Source organism: Marmota flaviventris, chromosome 15 (assembly GCF_047511675.1).
Source record: "Marmota flaviventris isolate mMarFla1 chromosome 15, mMarFla1.hap1, whole genome shotgun sequence".
NCBI classification, from domain to species: Eukaryota; Metazoa; Chordata; class Mammalia; order Rodentia; family Sciuridae; genus Marmota; species Marmota flaviventris.
Window position 1 is genome coordinate 76582936 of NC_092512.1, and position 15258 is coordinate 76598193.

At 37.9% G+C, this 15258-nt stretch overlaps 1 protein-coding gene across 1 annotated transcript; it reads right to left on the bottom strand.

The window, feature by feature from the left end:
* Nucleotides 1-977: 977 nt before the first annotated feature.
* Mrpl15 (mitochondrial ribosomal protein L15) lies at nucleotides 978-13544 on the bottom strand. Its single transcript, XM_027932830.2, has 5 exons — nucleotides 13383-13544; nucleotides 12361-12515; nucleotides 11434-11599; nucleotides 8223-8346; nucleotides 978-2743 (listed from the first exon to the last, which is right to left on the bottom strand). The coding sequence occupies exons 1-5, from the start codon at nucleotides 13488-13490 to the stop codon at nucleotides 2406-2408; spliced, it is 891 nt and encodes a 296-aa protein (XP_027788631.1). The 5' UTR covers nucleotides 13491-13544; the 3' UTR covers nucleotides 978-2405.
* Between the last annotated feature and the right edge of the window lie 1714 nt (nucleotides 13545-15258).

A 15258-nucleotide genomic window follows, 5' to 3' on the forward strand; every position in this document is an offset into this window, starting at 1 on the left:
CTCCAGTTGGTTCTTATTTGGATCATGAAAATGAGGACTGTACTCTCGGAGTGGGAGAGTTTAGGAGGGAGAAGCCCCAGGCTCTGATACTTCCTACAGCAGAGCCAGCAACCAGTCCCCAACTGGGTAGCCACTTTGTGAGAAAAAAACAAAACTACCTCATTCACACACTGTGATTTGGAACTCTTAAAAGTGTAGCCAAAACTAACCAACTTGGAGTCACCTGGAGACTCTGAAAGATAAAAACTTGTTTTTAAATTTTGCCTAACCTTTGGAATTTCTAGGATTTTATATTACCACAGAATAAGGTCTTAATGAGTCTTCTTTTTTTTTGAGAGAGAGAGAGAGAGAATTTTTTTTTTTTAATATTTATTGTTTAGTTTTCGGCGGACACAACATCTTTGTTTGTATGTGGTGCTGAGGATCGAACCCGGGCCGCACACATGCCAGGCGAGCGCGCTACCGCTTGAGCCACATCCCCAACCCCTTAATGATTATTCTTACTTCCAGGGTATAAGGAATGGTTTGGTATCAAGCCAAACTACATAATCCTGGATAAAAACTGAAGTATATTCCCAATAAATTACTTTATAAATTTTCTACCTCAATGCATGAGGTAGAAAAATTAACACAACAGAACACTACATGATTTAGCTTTTTTAATTTTTCATTTTAAGAAAATAACCAGCCAAGAATCATTTTATTTCTATTGTGGAAGAATTATTACTTAAGATCAATTTTTAATTGCTCAAGGGTAAATTAAGCTTTTAAGATTTAGATACAATATATCTTTGAAAAGCTAAATTAGCTTACTAACTCTTAAATTAAACTGAGTTTAAGTCCTGCACTTTGGCATGAGCCTGTACTCCCATCAGGAGGCCAAGGCAGGACTTCTTGAGCCCAGGAGTTCAAAAGCTTATTCAATATAGCAAGACTCCACCTCAAAAACAAACAAAAAACAACAAAAGAAAAATGAGTTTAATTTTCCCATTACCATTTTTATTGTGTACATAACCACTGAACAAGTTTTCCAAAGTTTTTTGAAATAACTAAAGGACAAAGGTCTTCAATGTCTGATATAAGTAGAATTATGTCTGTTAGAATATTTCTTTAAGACAGAATACTAATGGTTAATCATTATTGTCTAATCTCATCAGTGCTAGGAATTCTTGTTTCTCTAATCTCCCATATTGCCAGAAAATATATTACTTAGGAGTCATTCACTAGGCTTGCCATGGTGGTGCATGCCTGTAATCCCAGAAGCTCTGGAGGCTAAGACAAGAGGATTACAAATTCTGAGGCCAGCCTCAGCTGTGGAGAGCCATTCTCACACGTGACTGGGCGACTCCCTGTTTGGGTCTGAGGCGCTCTGGCTAATCTGTGTCGGAGCTTTCCCGGCCCTCTCCTGATGAGAGAACCCGTCCGTGTGGGGGTGTGACTGACCACTGACCCCGGGGGCCAATCACTGACCCTGAGCTTGGAGTGCGGCCCCCCTCAACCTTCACTGGATGGAATTCTCCCCTGAATTTCTTGTTCGCCAATAAAAGGCTACTCCCTGGCGTGCTCGCTCTCTCTCTCTCCTGCTAGCCCTGAGTAAACCTTGCTGCCCTACAGGTGGTTCGAGGTTGGAGCCAGAGAGGGGAGCAGTCTCGGACCTGGTCATAGAAAAAGGTAACGGAGTCTGTGTGTTTTATTTCGATCTCGCTAGTTAACTTTTATGCCAAGAACCTCATTAATGAAACCAATGCGCTGGCCGCATGGTGGACTCAGCAATTTAGCAAGGCCCTAAGCAACTTAGCAAAACCCTGTCTCAAACTAAAAAATAAAAAGGGGCTGGGATGTGGCTCAGTGGTTAAGTGCCCTGAGTTTAATCCTAGGTACCAAAAAAAAAAGTCAATCACCAGCCTAAGCTCACTTTCCTGATCACCTTCCTGATCTTGATACTGAGTAGCAGAGCTCTCTGAGGCTACTGATTAAAAGGAGCTCATTTTATCAGCTCATTAGCACCTGCTTCAATCTTAGTTGAGCAGGCCTACTAATAAACCTCTTTCCACTTGGGTGTTAATTCTGATATGAAACAATAACAAGGCAGAAAAGAAAAGATCATAAAAAGATGGACTAGAAATATTTTTAAATATTTATAATTGTCCTTCAATCAACCAGCAGAGTTTGAATCTTTGACACACAATCTACACAGTCAATTCATATGTGCAGTCCTTATTTTCTGCAGTGTTATTTTAATTTTAGATGAAAATGAAAAAGAGATATGATTACCCTAACAACTAACAGCTGAGGAATTATACATTCATGAAATGCAAATGACTATATACAATGACTGGAGAAATCCATATGCTTCAGTCCCTTTTCTGGTACTCTGCTACAACTCTGCTTTGCTGGAAGGGAATTCATGAGCTATAATACTTGAGGAGATTCTCATCTGTAGGTTTTAGAATTTTCTTATCTGCCATATTCACCACCCATCCTGGAGCAAGACCAAAGAAGATCTGCCTTGGATCCTTTCGAGTACTGAGCATTTTAAAGAGTTCATCTTTAGTGATATCTGGTAGAACATAGCCATACTTCTTGGCGAGTTCCAGTCTTGCTTCAGGAAATTTGGCAGGATCCGCCAGGTAACCACGGTTCTTTGCATCAGTATAATATGGCACCAGTGCTTCAGGGGGCAGCATTCGTTTTGGAATGGGTTGTCCACGCAGAAAGAATGGAACAGGTTTGCACAGAATATCTAAAAATGTTTTAAATTAAAAAAGAAATATAAATTATTGGCTCTATATGTTACAAATTTTCTTATAATTACTAATTTTCAATTACTGAGATGAAAACCTAATTCCAAGAACTTTTTTATTAAGTAGGCTTGTACTGAGTAAGCAAATGCAAATAATTCATTTTAAATAGTTTATATCTTGAAAGCCAAAGTCACTTCTGGGTAACAAATGATTAGTGAATGTCTAAACACAGGTAACATTTATTTAAGCCCCATGTTTAAAAACACAAAAATAAATTTTTATGACATTGTCTACATGTATTAGACCAGATAGAGTTCTGCTAACCACACCATTAATAGGAAATCCTAAAACAGAAAACCAAGGTGTCCCAACTACAAGTCAAACAGCTTTGAAGGTATTTAATATCTTCATATGGGGATCTTACTAGTTTAAAAAATTAGAAATATTCATTAAGATTTCTGGAAAACCAATGTTATTAAAATTAATTCTTTTAACTACAGAATAGGCAAAGAAATCTCTTGTGAAACCAACCAACAAAGGATTGCTACACAATCTGAGTTTTGTTTTTAAACCTTTAAAAGTACCTGAGCACGTCCTCTGACTCTGAGGGGTAAGAAAAGGCAATACATAGACATGAAATATCACTGATGCCACAGCCTTTTGATAGTTTACAAAACAATTACACAAATACACAAATAGTTGTAAAAAAACAATGATGTCCTACTCATCATGCTTCAGCAATGCAACCTTAACCTTAGCAGGAAACAAAACAAATCACATAAATCAAAACAAGCTCAATAAAGAACTTACCAAGATCTTTAAAATAATAGTACACAAATCACAGGACAGTGACAAAGTTTCCCTGACTTAATCCGTTCATATATACAAAGTTCTTATTATACAATAAGGTATCTGTGGATCCTCACCCACCACACAATAAGCTCCAGAAGGGACTTCTGACTCGTGAACTGTCATCTCTCCATCATATGGAATAGTGTCCAGCAAATACTAGACATTGACTAAATATTAGCTGAATATAAGAATCTGACAGGTGCCTTGTACATCGCATTATCTAGCAGTATCCCAGCATAGGGCAAGTGAGAAATGGCCATTAGGAGGAGGTCTCTAGACAGGCCACTCAGAAGTAGAAGCTGACTATCAAGGGTCAAGACCAAGAATGACAAAAGCAGAGGCACCAAAAGCTAATTTATGCTCTGGACAAAAAATTCTACATACTGCACTTATACCAGAGGATAATTAAATATCTGATATTCTCACCAAGAAATTTCCTGTGGCAACTGAACAGGCACTTCACAGAAGAAATATAAATGGTCAACAAATATATGAAAAAAAATCTTCAACATCTCTAGCAACTTAAAACTACACAACAAATTAAATTTAAAACTATACTACAAATTAAAACTACATTTTAATTTAAAAGATTCCATCTCACTCTAGTCAGAATGGCAATTATCAAGAATATGAGTAACATTCTGGCAAGGATGTGGGGAAAAAGGTACACTCATCCATTGCTGGTGAGACTGCAAATTGGTGCTATCACTCTGGAAAGCAGTATGGAGATTCCTCAGAAAACTTGGTGGAATGGACCCACCATTTGACCCAGTTATTCCACTTTTCGATATATACCCAAAAGACTTAAAATCAGCACACTACAGTAACACAGCCACATCAATGTTTATAGCAGCTCAACTCACAATAGTTGAACTATGGAAGGAACCTAGGTGCCCTTTAACAGATGAATGGATAAATTATACATACACAATGGAATACAACTGAGCCATAAAAAAAGAATGACTTTATGACTTTTGCCAGTAAATAGATGATTCTGGAAATTATCATGCTAAGTGAAATAAGCCAATCCCCAAAAGCCAAAGACCAAATATTCTCTTTGCTATGCAGATGCTAACACACAACACGGGGGCGGGGATAAAGAATAGAAGTGCAGTGAATTAGACAATGGGGAATGAGGGGATAGGAATAGGGAAGACAGAATAAATTGGACATACACCACCAGTGAAACCACACATATGTACAACCACAAGAATGGGATCCTAATTAGAAGTTATACTTCATGTATATATATGTCCAAAATATATTCTACTGTCATGTACATCAAAAAAGAACAAATAAAACAAAACAGAGTGTGGCAGGTTTTTAGTTTTTTTTTTTTTGGTGGTGCTGGGGATTGAACCCAGGGCTTGGTGTATGCAAGGCAAGCACTCTACCAACTGAGCTATATCCCCAGCCCTAATTGTGGCAACTCTTAAAAAATAAAAATAAATTACCTTTGGAATATATTTAAGAAAGAAGTTCACAAAATACTTTATATAAGCTATCCTCACTTTAAAAACATTTTTTTTTTTTTCTGGTAAGGAACTAGAGAGTGAATAAAGACACAGTATATGGGAATAACCTTGTTTCTCTGAAGAGAAAAAAGTTTGCATCAGTCCACAGTCACCAAATAAACTGTATGCACCCATACCCCAAATTTACTTTAGGCCTAAAACATGACTGGATACAGCCATTAAAAGTTCTAATAAGGGGCTAGGGTTGTAGCTCAGTGGTAGAGCACTTGCCTTGCATGCATGAGGCACTAGGTTCGATCCTCAGCACCACATAAAAATAAATAAAGGTATGTGTCCATCTACAACTAAAAAAATAAAAAAAAAAAAAGTCCCAGTAAGTGGGCTAGTAGAATGCTCGCCTCTCATGTGGAAGGTACTGGGTTCGATCCTCAACCCCACAAAAAAATAAAATAAAATAAAGGTATTGTGTCCATTTACAACAAAGAAAATATTTTTTTTAAAAAAAGTTCCAATAAATTAGGAAAACGTGCTTATGGCTGCCTAATCATACAAAAATGCAAAATAAATCAGGCATTATTCATCATGATCAAAGTCTTCTCATTAAAAGAACAGGCATCAGCCAGGTGCAGTGATCCACTCATGTAATCCCAGAGGTAGCAAACATTCAAAAAATGAAGAATTTATTCTAAACTTTAAAAAATTTGGCTCAACATGATGGTACATGCCATAATCCCAGTGGTTCAGAAGGATGAAGCAAGAAGATCGAAAATGCAAAGCCAAAGCAAGCCTCAGCAACTTAGTGAGGCCCTAAGCAACTTACTGAGGCCCCATTTCAAAATCAAATATAAAAAGGGCTGGGGATGTGACTCAGTGGTAAAGCTCCCCTACATTCAATCCGAGTACCAAAAAATAAATAAACGTTTGACTAAATCAACTTTGTTCAATCACAAAGAGAAAGAACTCTTCTTACTTTTAAAATATCCCTTTTAAAAAGGGAAGAAAAGCTGGGGCGGTGGCTTGGTGGTAGCGCACTTGCCTGGGATAGGTGAGGCACTGGGTTCAATTCTCAGCACCACATATAAATAAATAAAGGTCTATCAACAGCTAAAAAAAAAAAGTATAAAAAAAAAAAGGGAAGAAAAATGCGTATTTATTTTCCATAATTGAAAAAGTACAATTAAGTCAGTTATTCAGAAAAAATTACTACTAAATGTTAAACCTGTGATTTCATTGCTTAGTTAACGAAAGGCTCCCAAGACAACTGTAGAGTAGCCTGGAAAGGCCAAGCACAAGAGTCTCAAGGATGACGATGACTCCCTAGACTCCAGCAAATGGCATCAGATGAGCAAACACCATTGTCATACTCCGTGGTGACAATGACTGAAAAATATTCTGACATCAAAAAACCTTCCAAAAATATTTGTGATTAATGTAAAGAAAAGTATTCATTTTCATATTCAAGGAAGCTCACTTTAAAAAATATGAGTGATGAGGGACTGAAATGGGAGCAAATTATTTTACATGCTTGCATGAGTGTGTCAAAATGAACCTCACTATTATAAATAAATATAATACACTAATAAAAACATTTTTAAAAAATGAGTGACAGACCAAGCTAAGAGGCTCATCTACAATAAGAAGAAAATGAGAATTATGATTTATATTTTTATAAATTTTCAATTATGAAGAAAATGAAATGGTAACTAATTGTTTTAAATTCTCCATACAGAGAATATGAATATTTCCTTTTCTACTTTATACATCAATTTTAAAAGAATTTTCTTATAATTGAGCCATTTGGTCAGGAAATGTTTAACTCCCATTTTAATGTAAAACCATTAAAAAATACTTTGTAAAAGCATTTAGTCATCAAGCTGTGTTTGGTTTTCATCTCTTCAATTTAAATTGAACTGAATGAAAATCTCATCCAAGGAAGAGAGGGAAATAAAATTATAGCTGGGTGTGGTGGCACACACCTGTAATCCCAGGAATTTGGGAGCCTGAGGCAGGAGGATCACAAGTTCAAGGCCAATCTAGGCAACTCGGTGAGACCCAGACTCAAAAGAAAATATAAAAAGGGCTAGGGATGTGCCTCAGTGGTACAGTATCCTTGGGTTCAATCCTCAGTACCAAGAAAAAAGAAAAGAAAAAAACATCTGCTGGTTTGTAACGGCTACCGAGAACAAACACAACTCGGGAAAAGGATATAACTGTATGTGTGTGCACATGTGTGTGCACGTGCACATGCATGTTCCTGAGGGTATGGGTACATATATGCATGCATATGCTTTTGTGTAGGCCTACATACACGTGTGCATGTATGTACTTACGCATGTGCACGTGCTCTTTTATTTAGTACAGTCAGGAATGACCTCCCTAGTACATGAAGAAATGATCTCTCCTTCATGGCCCAGAGCCATGAAGATTCTAGGTGGAGGAAGTAATATCTAGGAAGCACCCAGAAGTATCTAGGAGGAGGGAACAGCTAAAGAAGCCTGAAGGTGAAGGGGCTTGGCATGAGAAGGCAGGCCAGGGCAGGTGGCCAGTGATGGAACTGAGCAAATGTGGGAGTGAGGCAGAAGGTGGTCCAGATCATACCCAGCCTCAAAGGAGCAGCAGGGATGCCACTGGAGCCTTTGTGGTAGCTCATGTTTTAAATGAAATCCTGTGCCAGGTTCCACCACAGGCAGGACAGACACAGAGAGGTCAGGTAGGAAGTATCCCAGTCATGCAGGCAACAGGATGGTGGTTTGGACCACATGTAGCTGGATTGTGAACACAGTATGAAGAACAAACTCATAGGATTTATTAGGGTATAAAGAAAGAGTTCAGAGGACTCCAAATGTGGAATAGGAAACCAGAAAGATGGAGCTGTCACTTACACAGGGGAAAATGCAAGAATAGGATGAGGTAAAAGAGACATTTTTCACATGTTAGGTTTGAGATCCCTCCTGAATTTTCAAGGAAAGACTCCAGACATAGGCCTGGGTTCAGAGGACAGACTGAGAAAACTTATCGTCTTTGGTCTGTCAGCTGCATGCTTTATTCTTGTATCATGATAATCCACATGCTAGATATGGATCAAATTAACAACAGTTGCCATTCACTCAGTTATTAATAAAGAAGAAAATGACTACTAGAACAAGCTTACCCAGACTTCTTGGATCATAGAAGGCTGTAGTAACTACACCACCGTTTTTTTCAATTGCAGCGATAGCTAGTTCTGAAGCCAACTGTACTTCAATATTGATTTTTGCCTTAAAAGTGTCAGCACCCTGCCATAGTCAAAACAAAGTCTGTTAATAAATAGCTTGAATAAAAATAATTAAGGCATGTTTCCTTTTTATTGATTTTGTATTTGTGTGTATACTGGGGAGGGAACCCAGAGGACCTCTACCATGGAGACATATCCCCAGCCTTTTATTTTTTATTTTTGTTTAGTTATAGGTGTACCTTTATTTATTTATTTATTTATTTATATGTGATGCTGAGAACTGAATCCAGTGCCTCACACATGCTAGGCAAGCACTCTATCACTAAGCTATGACTCCAGCCCTTCAATTTATTTTTGAGGCAGGATCTTGTTAAGTTGCTAAGGCTGGCCTCAAACTTGAAATCCTCTTGCCTCAGCCTCCTGAGCTGCTGGGATTACAGATGACCACCACATGCGCAGCTCAAGCTTTCTTTTAAATTGTACTCTCCCCTGTAAAGGACCTGTAATTTAGTAATAATTTCTATTTAAAATATCTATCAAAAGTTTTTTTTTTTTTTTTACATTTTATTTAGGCCCCGTTTTACCAATTTTAAATCTCTGTAAGTAGAAATGGATATGTTTTCATTAATAGTAGATAAATAGTAGATTAATTCATGTTCATAGCAACTATATGGCAGGGTTATTGCTATACCAACTTCACAGACAGGGGGCTGAAGCACAGAGAGTTTGAGTAAATGGCCCATGATCAGAAAGCTAGGATTCTAATCCAAGGACCTAGTCACAGCATTTGAGGTAGTTTTTGTTTTTCTTTTTGTGCAGCTGGGGATGGAACCAAGAGCATTGTACTTGCTAGCCAAGCACTCAACCACTGACCTACACTCCCAGCAGATTTTATATTCTTAACTACAACATTTTGCTGCATTATAAAAAACTAATCTTCCTTATCCCTAAAAAATCAAGAGACCAAGAGGAAGTGAAAGTTTCCACAAGGGAGTTGGAACAGTGAGAAGAACAAAATATCTGGCAACACCTGAATTTTAGAGGGCGTCAGCCCTCATTTTAGGAAAAGGTAGAAAACAAAAATTCATTTTGTACTCACTAGACTTTGTTATAATCTCTAAATTGAAAACAAAAAAGGTATTTTTATTTACTTCCAAATAAAAGATGGCACCACTGCCACTCTTTTGTAGGAAAAGAAATTTTTTTTTTGCTATTTTGGTGTGGTTAAAACAAACTGGGGGCTGGGGATTTAGCTCAGTTGGTAGAGTGCTTGCCTTGCATGCACAAGGCCCTGGGTTCAATTCCCATCACCACAAAAAAAAAAAAAAAAAAGAAATCTTTGGGCTGGGGATGTGGCTCAAGCGGTAGCGCGCTCGCCTGGCATGCGTGGGGCCCGAGTTCGATCCTCAGAATCACATACAAACAAGGATGTTGTGCCCGCCGAAAACTAAAAAATAAATATTAAAAAATTCTCTCTCTCTCTTTAAAAAAAAAAAAACTGGTTTCCAATTTGGTTCCTTTGAGTAAAAAATTTTCATGTATTTCAAAAAACATTCCATCAAACCTAAAATGTAATTCTCATATTTTTATCTTTAATATCAGTATGAATTTTTATAATCAATGGCCCTTTGGATTCATAAAATAGGGCCTTGACATATTATTTTTGATTTTTAATTACTATTCCATAAACTGTGTAAATATCTCCCTATTCTTGGACACTGATGTCAGTTCCAGTATTCTCAGTATAATAAATAGCATTTTTAGAAATAGCTTTATATCTTGTTTCGTTTATTACCCACTATGTACTTGTGTATGTAAAATCCAGAAAATGTAAAGAATTTACAAAGCCATAAATAATGTATGATTATATTTACTCAACCACAGCCCTGGGGTAAAGTTTTCAGGAAAATTTTTGCTAGTTTAATAGACATAGACCTGAAGATATTGGGATGTGCAATTTAAGACCTAATGAGCTCATGGATTTTCCCATATGTTAAGATATATGTCTGATTCCTTATACACCCAAAGTAAAATATTGAGGCTTAATCATGTACTTGGTATGCTCTTTTCAAATTATCTTATCTGAAAAGTTTAATCAGGAGACTGCTTTTTCAAACGTATCTAAAAGATTTTTCCATAAACATATGCTTCCCCCTAGTGGACACTACGTTATCTACCCACCTACATAGAACAAACAGTAGTTGATTAACCTACAAAAATTATGTTTATGAATTCCTGGCCAGTTCCTATAAACAAAACTTATTTAGTGCAATTAGAATGGGATTTGGTTCATTCCATACCTCTCTCCTATAAATATTCACTGAGTGACTATCATAAAAGATTATTGAAAATAACAGCAATCAAATTACCTGCCCCCAGGGGAACTTATATTCTAGAAAGGAAGACAACGAAACATAAATGCCTAAATAATAAATAACAGATGTTAATATAGATTCAAAAAAAATGCTTTGGGCAGGGTAATGGAGAAAGTGTGACTGCAAGGGTAAGGCAAGTACTCTTATAAAAAGCTGTCAAAAACCACCATCCTGATATGTTCACCTTTAAGCAGGGAACCAAAGGTAGTGAGGGAGCAAGCTGTAGGATACACAGAAGATGTACATTCCAGGTCCAAAAATATCAAATAGAAAATTCCTGAAATAAAAACAATTCATCCTAAGTTTTAAACTGTGCACTGAGTGCTGACATCTAATACCATCCCACCCCATTCTAGTATATACCAACTCATTAGTCTCTTACAGCACCACAGTATTTATATTCAAGTAACCCTTATTTTTACTTATTAATGACTCCAAAGCGTAATAGTAGTGATGATCGAATTTTGTACAATCCAAAGAGAAGCCATAAAGTACTTTTTCTAAATGAAAAGGTGAAAGTTCTGGGCTTAACAAGAAAAAAAAAACTGTATGCTGAGACTGCTAACAGCTACAGTAAATTATTGATGTTAACCTCTCCTGTCTCTAATTGATAAATTAATCTTCATCATAGATATATTATATAAAGGCAAAAACATAGTTTCAGGCCTCCACTTTAAAGGTATCACCCATGGAGCTGGTGGGGAGGGAGTCTATTATACGGGGAATTTAAAAATTCCTTCTATTTAACACCAAGAGGTCTAATTCAGACTTACCTCCTCAACAAGCTGGACACCATAGTCCCTTTTAAGAGGCTGGATAGTCACACCTCTCCCATTGACAAGCTGGGTTAAGTCAATAGGTTGAGTAGGATCAACTCGACCCAAATCAATAAGATACTGCAGTCTCTTGAGACTCAAAGGCTGATACTGGCGTCTGAAGCTATGAAACAACAATGTAACAGTTGGAAAATACAAATTAATTATTCCAAAATTTCTAGAAATCAATCCAAAGCTTTGACCTCTGTTTTCTTCCATCAGTTTTGAAGGTTTAACAAAATAAAACCCTCCTGAGTATAACAAAAGCATGTAATATTGCTGAATTTGCAGTAATGAAATAAAACTAGTACTTCCTTATTCCACTAAAAATAATTTGCCTCTCTAAAGCATTTACTTCACCTATATACACAAATTAACAAATTTAACCCACTATCTGAATTACATAGTAATGGAGTATAAAGAAATAATTGCAGTTATCATTTAATAGGTAAATACAGTGGACTAGATATTATGTGTTTATGTGTATGTGTGTGTACAAATACCATACATATACATATATAATATTGAAAATGCCTGTTTTCTTTATACATGAGAGCCAAATTTTCTACCTCTAGGTCTCTCCTAAAAGAAAAGAAAAAAAGAGTTTAGCATTTTCAGATGTGTGTGTGTGTGTGTGTGTGTGGAAATCACAAGAGAGAAGCACAGACATTACCATCTTCATTTTGCAGTACAATGTTTGAGCTTTTTTCCACTACTAATCCAGGCCTAAGTCTCATTACAAAAGTGATTTGTAGGACCAATAGCAAAAAGATTTTTTTTCTAACATTAGCTCCAAAATGAATTTAAAGTTTCTACTAAATTACTGTTTAGGTGATTTTCAGTGTAAATTAGTGGTTTGTACTTTGAGAAACTGCACAACCTTACCTATGTCCTTCATTAAATCCATATTTTGGGATTCGGATATAAAATGGAGTCTGGCCTCCCTCGAAGCCCAGCCGTGGCCGGGTTCCTCTCTGCCTTTCTCCTTTATGGCCTCTCCCACATTTTCTACCTCTTCTCCGACCTCTTGGTCGCCTGGCCTATAAAGATAAGAGTTGAATTTTAAGATCTTCAGATACATTTCTAAAAACTATATTTCGCTTCTTTGCTCTGTGTGTGTGGTTATGTCATTCACTCACCCAACCAACCAGTATTAGCTGACACTATGTTCCAACCACTGTTCTAGCTACTCAAACATACACATAGTCTATTGGTATCTGTGCCTCTGAGGATGTAATTACTTTTTATAACCAAAATACAAGTTGTGGAGAGCTGCAAGGGTGGGATGGGACTAGGGTTCTGTAATAGCCCAAAACTGGGGGGGGGGGGGGGGGGGAATCCCTAGAATTAAACATCCACAACAAAGCTTAAATTATAATCAAGAAAATGTTTTCATTTTAAATGTAACTGTACGTATGTAATTGTTGCCAATATACACTGTTTTATTTAAATACTTAATTTATTTTAAAAAATATTTTTCCTTAATTTACTTGCTGTCACTTCGCGTAAGCAATAAATTGTTACAATGACCGAACGTCGACCACAGCTTTTCTAGCTGTATTCGGTGAACTGCAGAAGAGATAAATGACAAACCAATTCACGTCTTTCCGATGCCGAAAAAATACACTTTCTAGGAGAGCACTTCATTTTAAATCCAAATTTGAATTACGATCATCTCGTAGTGCTTGGTTTGCTCCTCTAATATGCTTTTAAATAAAGCTCTCTTTATGAATGCAGAACAGGCGGAAAGACTTTCCTCGGTACAGTGAAGGGGTACCAGGGGTCCGGCAAGCCTATGTCCACCCCGACACCCCCAGGAAAGGACTTCTCGGGCTTGATGTGCAGAGAAAGGCCGCTGCCATTGCCCGGGCCCCCAGCGCTCTCCCGCACCACCACCAGTCCTTTACCGGTTTCCTGGAGCCGGGATTGGGCTTTAAATTGGCCAGGCTCACACGCGGCAGGGCCCGGAGCAGGTCTAGGGACCTGGCCCCACCGGCCTGCGCTGGACCAGCCATGACCGCAGATCCGGGAGCTTCCAAGGGCGCCCTGAGCCGCCTCCAAGGCCACGTGGTCTCGGCACAGTGCTCTACGGCCGCGGCCCCGCCCCTGTCGTGCTGCTGTCGCGCGTCGGGAGCCCTGGATTCCGGCCGTGGCTGTGGAATTTGCAATCTTGCGTCGAAAGCTAGCAACAAAGTTTTATTCTGGTACTTTGAGGCTGTGATCCAATGTTGCAAGATCCTGCTTAGTTTTCGAGTCCCCGTTTCGATTGAAAAACAGTCTCTTCCGCCAAAAAAGGGCACGCACTTAAAACGGTGCGTTAGAGGGTCCTTTTTTTTCGGTCAGTATTTGGCTTTGCATATTTTGCGTTAAGAGACAATGTCACGAAGCAATGTATTCGCTAAGCTTAATGTGGAACCCAGAATAAAATGATTTGAGCAGGATACACTGCGAGATACAAAAAATAATACCTGGAGTGGAGTTTTTAAAATGCCTGACTTTAATTTTAGTATCTGAATAAGATTCCAACTGAATTCTCATCTGTGTGTATATGGTTTCGAGTGAATCACTGAATACTAACTTGATTTACTATTAATGATAGGAACCACACCGAGCGCCTAGTAAGTGCCAGACAATGCGTAAACTTGGTCTTATTCAATTTATCTAACTAAACCACCACTCTCGAGGTAGATGTTAACCTCGTTTTGCAGACAGAAGGTAAGGCGTGGCATCGACCCAGGTCGCACAACAGCAGAGCCAGAATTCAAACTTACACAGCCTCCTTCTAGTATTTTTTTTTTTAAAGAGAGAGAGAGAGAGAATTTTTTTTTAATATTTATTTTTTAGTTCTCGGGGGACACAACATCTTTGTCTGTATGTGGTGCTGAGGATCCAACCCGGGCGCTCGCGTGCCAGGCGAGCGCGCTACCGCTTGAGCCACATCCCCAGCCCCTTCTAGTATTTTTTGTATTTTTGTAATGTAAGAAGGGATTATTTATTTTCGTCACAGAACACATTATTTTAACTCCAAGAATAAGTGAGTTTAAACACACTGAGTGAGTTTAATGTAAAAAAAATTATATGTTGCTTCCCTTCTCTTTCCTTTAATATTCTTTTGCTATTTCACTGTTTTGCAAGGGAGTTGTTCCTGTTGACTCTTACTAGCAATCACAAATACTAAAGGTGAGAAACTTTTTGGAGGACATCTGTTTATGTTTAACTAAAACGCTTTGAAGTTATCTTAAATCCAGTGTAATCTAGATCCATAAAGAAGCATTTGCATTCATTCTTTTATTTAAGCAGTGTGTTTGAGCAATATACTGAATTTATTGCATGGATGAAATCAAGCAGGATTTTGTTCGCAGAAATCCAGGAGAGAATTTCCAAAATAAGTATTTTTGAAAGTTTTTTGGTTTTTTTTTTTTTTTTTTTTTTTTTTTTTTTAAGGAATACTCTTGTGTAGCCCGCGGCCAGCACAGGCTTCATAAATGAAGGTTCAGCTACGCAAGAAATCTGAAGGGAGTTTTGAATTAAAGAGACAGGCTCTAATTACCTTTAAACCAGCTCAAGGATAGCTTCTCCTAGCTCCACCCTCCTACCTATTAGAGTAGCGAGGTTTACTGAAGAGGCTAGCCAGAGAGACGCCAGGGAGTGGTCTTTTATTGGGGAACAAAAAATTCTGGGGAAAATCCCATCCAATGAAGATTAAGGGGGGCAGTGTCCCAAGGTCAGGTGGGACAGTTGGGTCTTCCGGTACTGGCCAGACACACCTCCACACAGACAAGC

Coding starts and splice junctions, on each gene's coding strand:
- Mrpl15 (XM_027932830.2), bottom strand. CDS start 13,490: ATGGCTGGTCCAGCGCAGGCCGGTGGGGCCAGGTCCCTAGACCTGCTC. Junction 11,600..12,360: donor GGATTTAATGAAGGACATAG/GTAAGGTTGTGC, acceptor GTTGTTTCATAG/CTTCAGACGCCAGTATCAGC. Junction 2,744..8,222: donor CTATGATCCAAGAAGTCTGG/GTAAGCTTGTTC, acceptor AAACATTTTTAG/ATATTCTGTGCAAACCTGTT.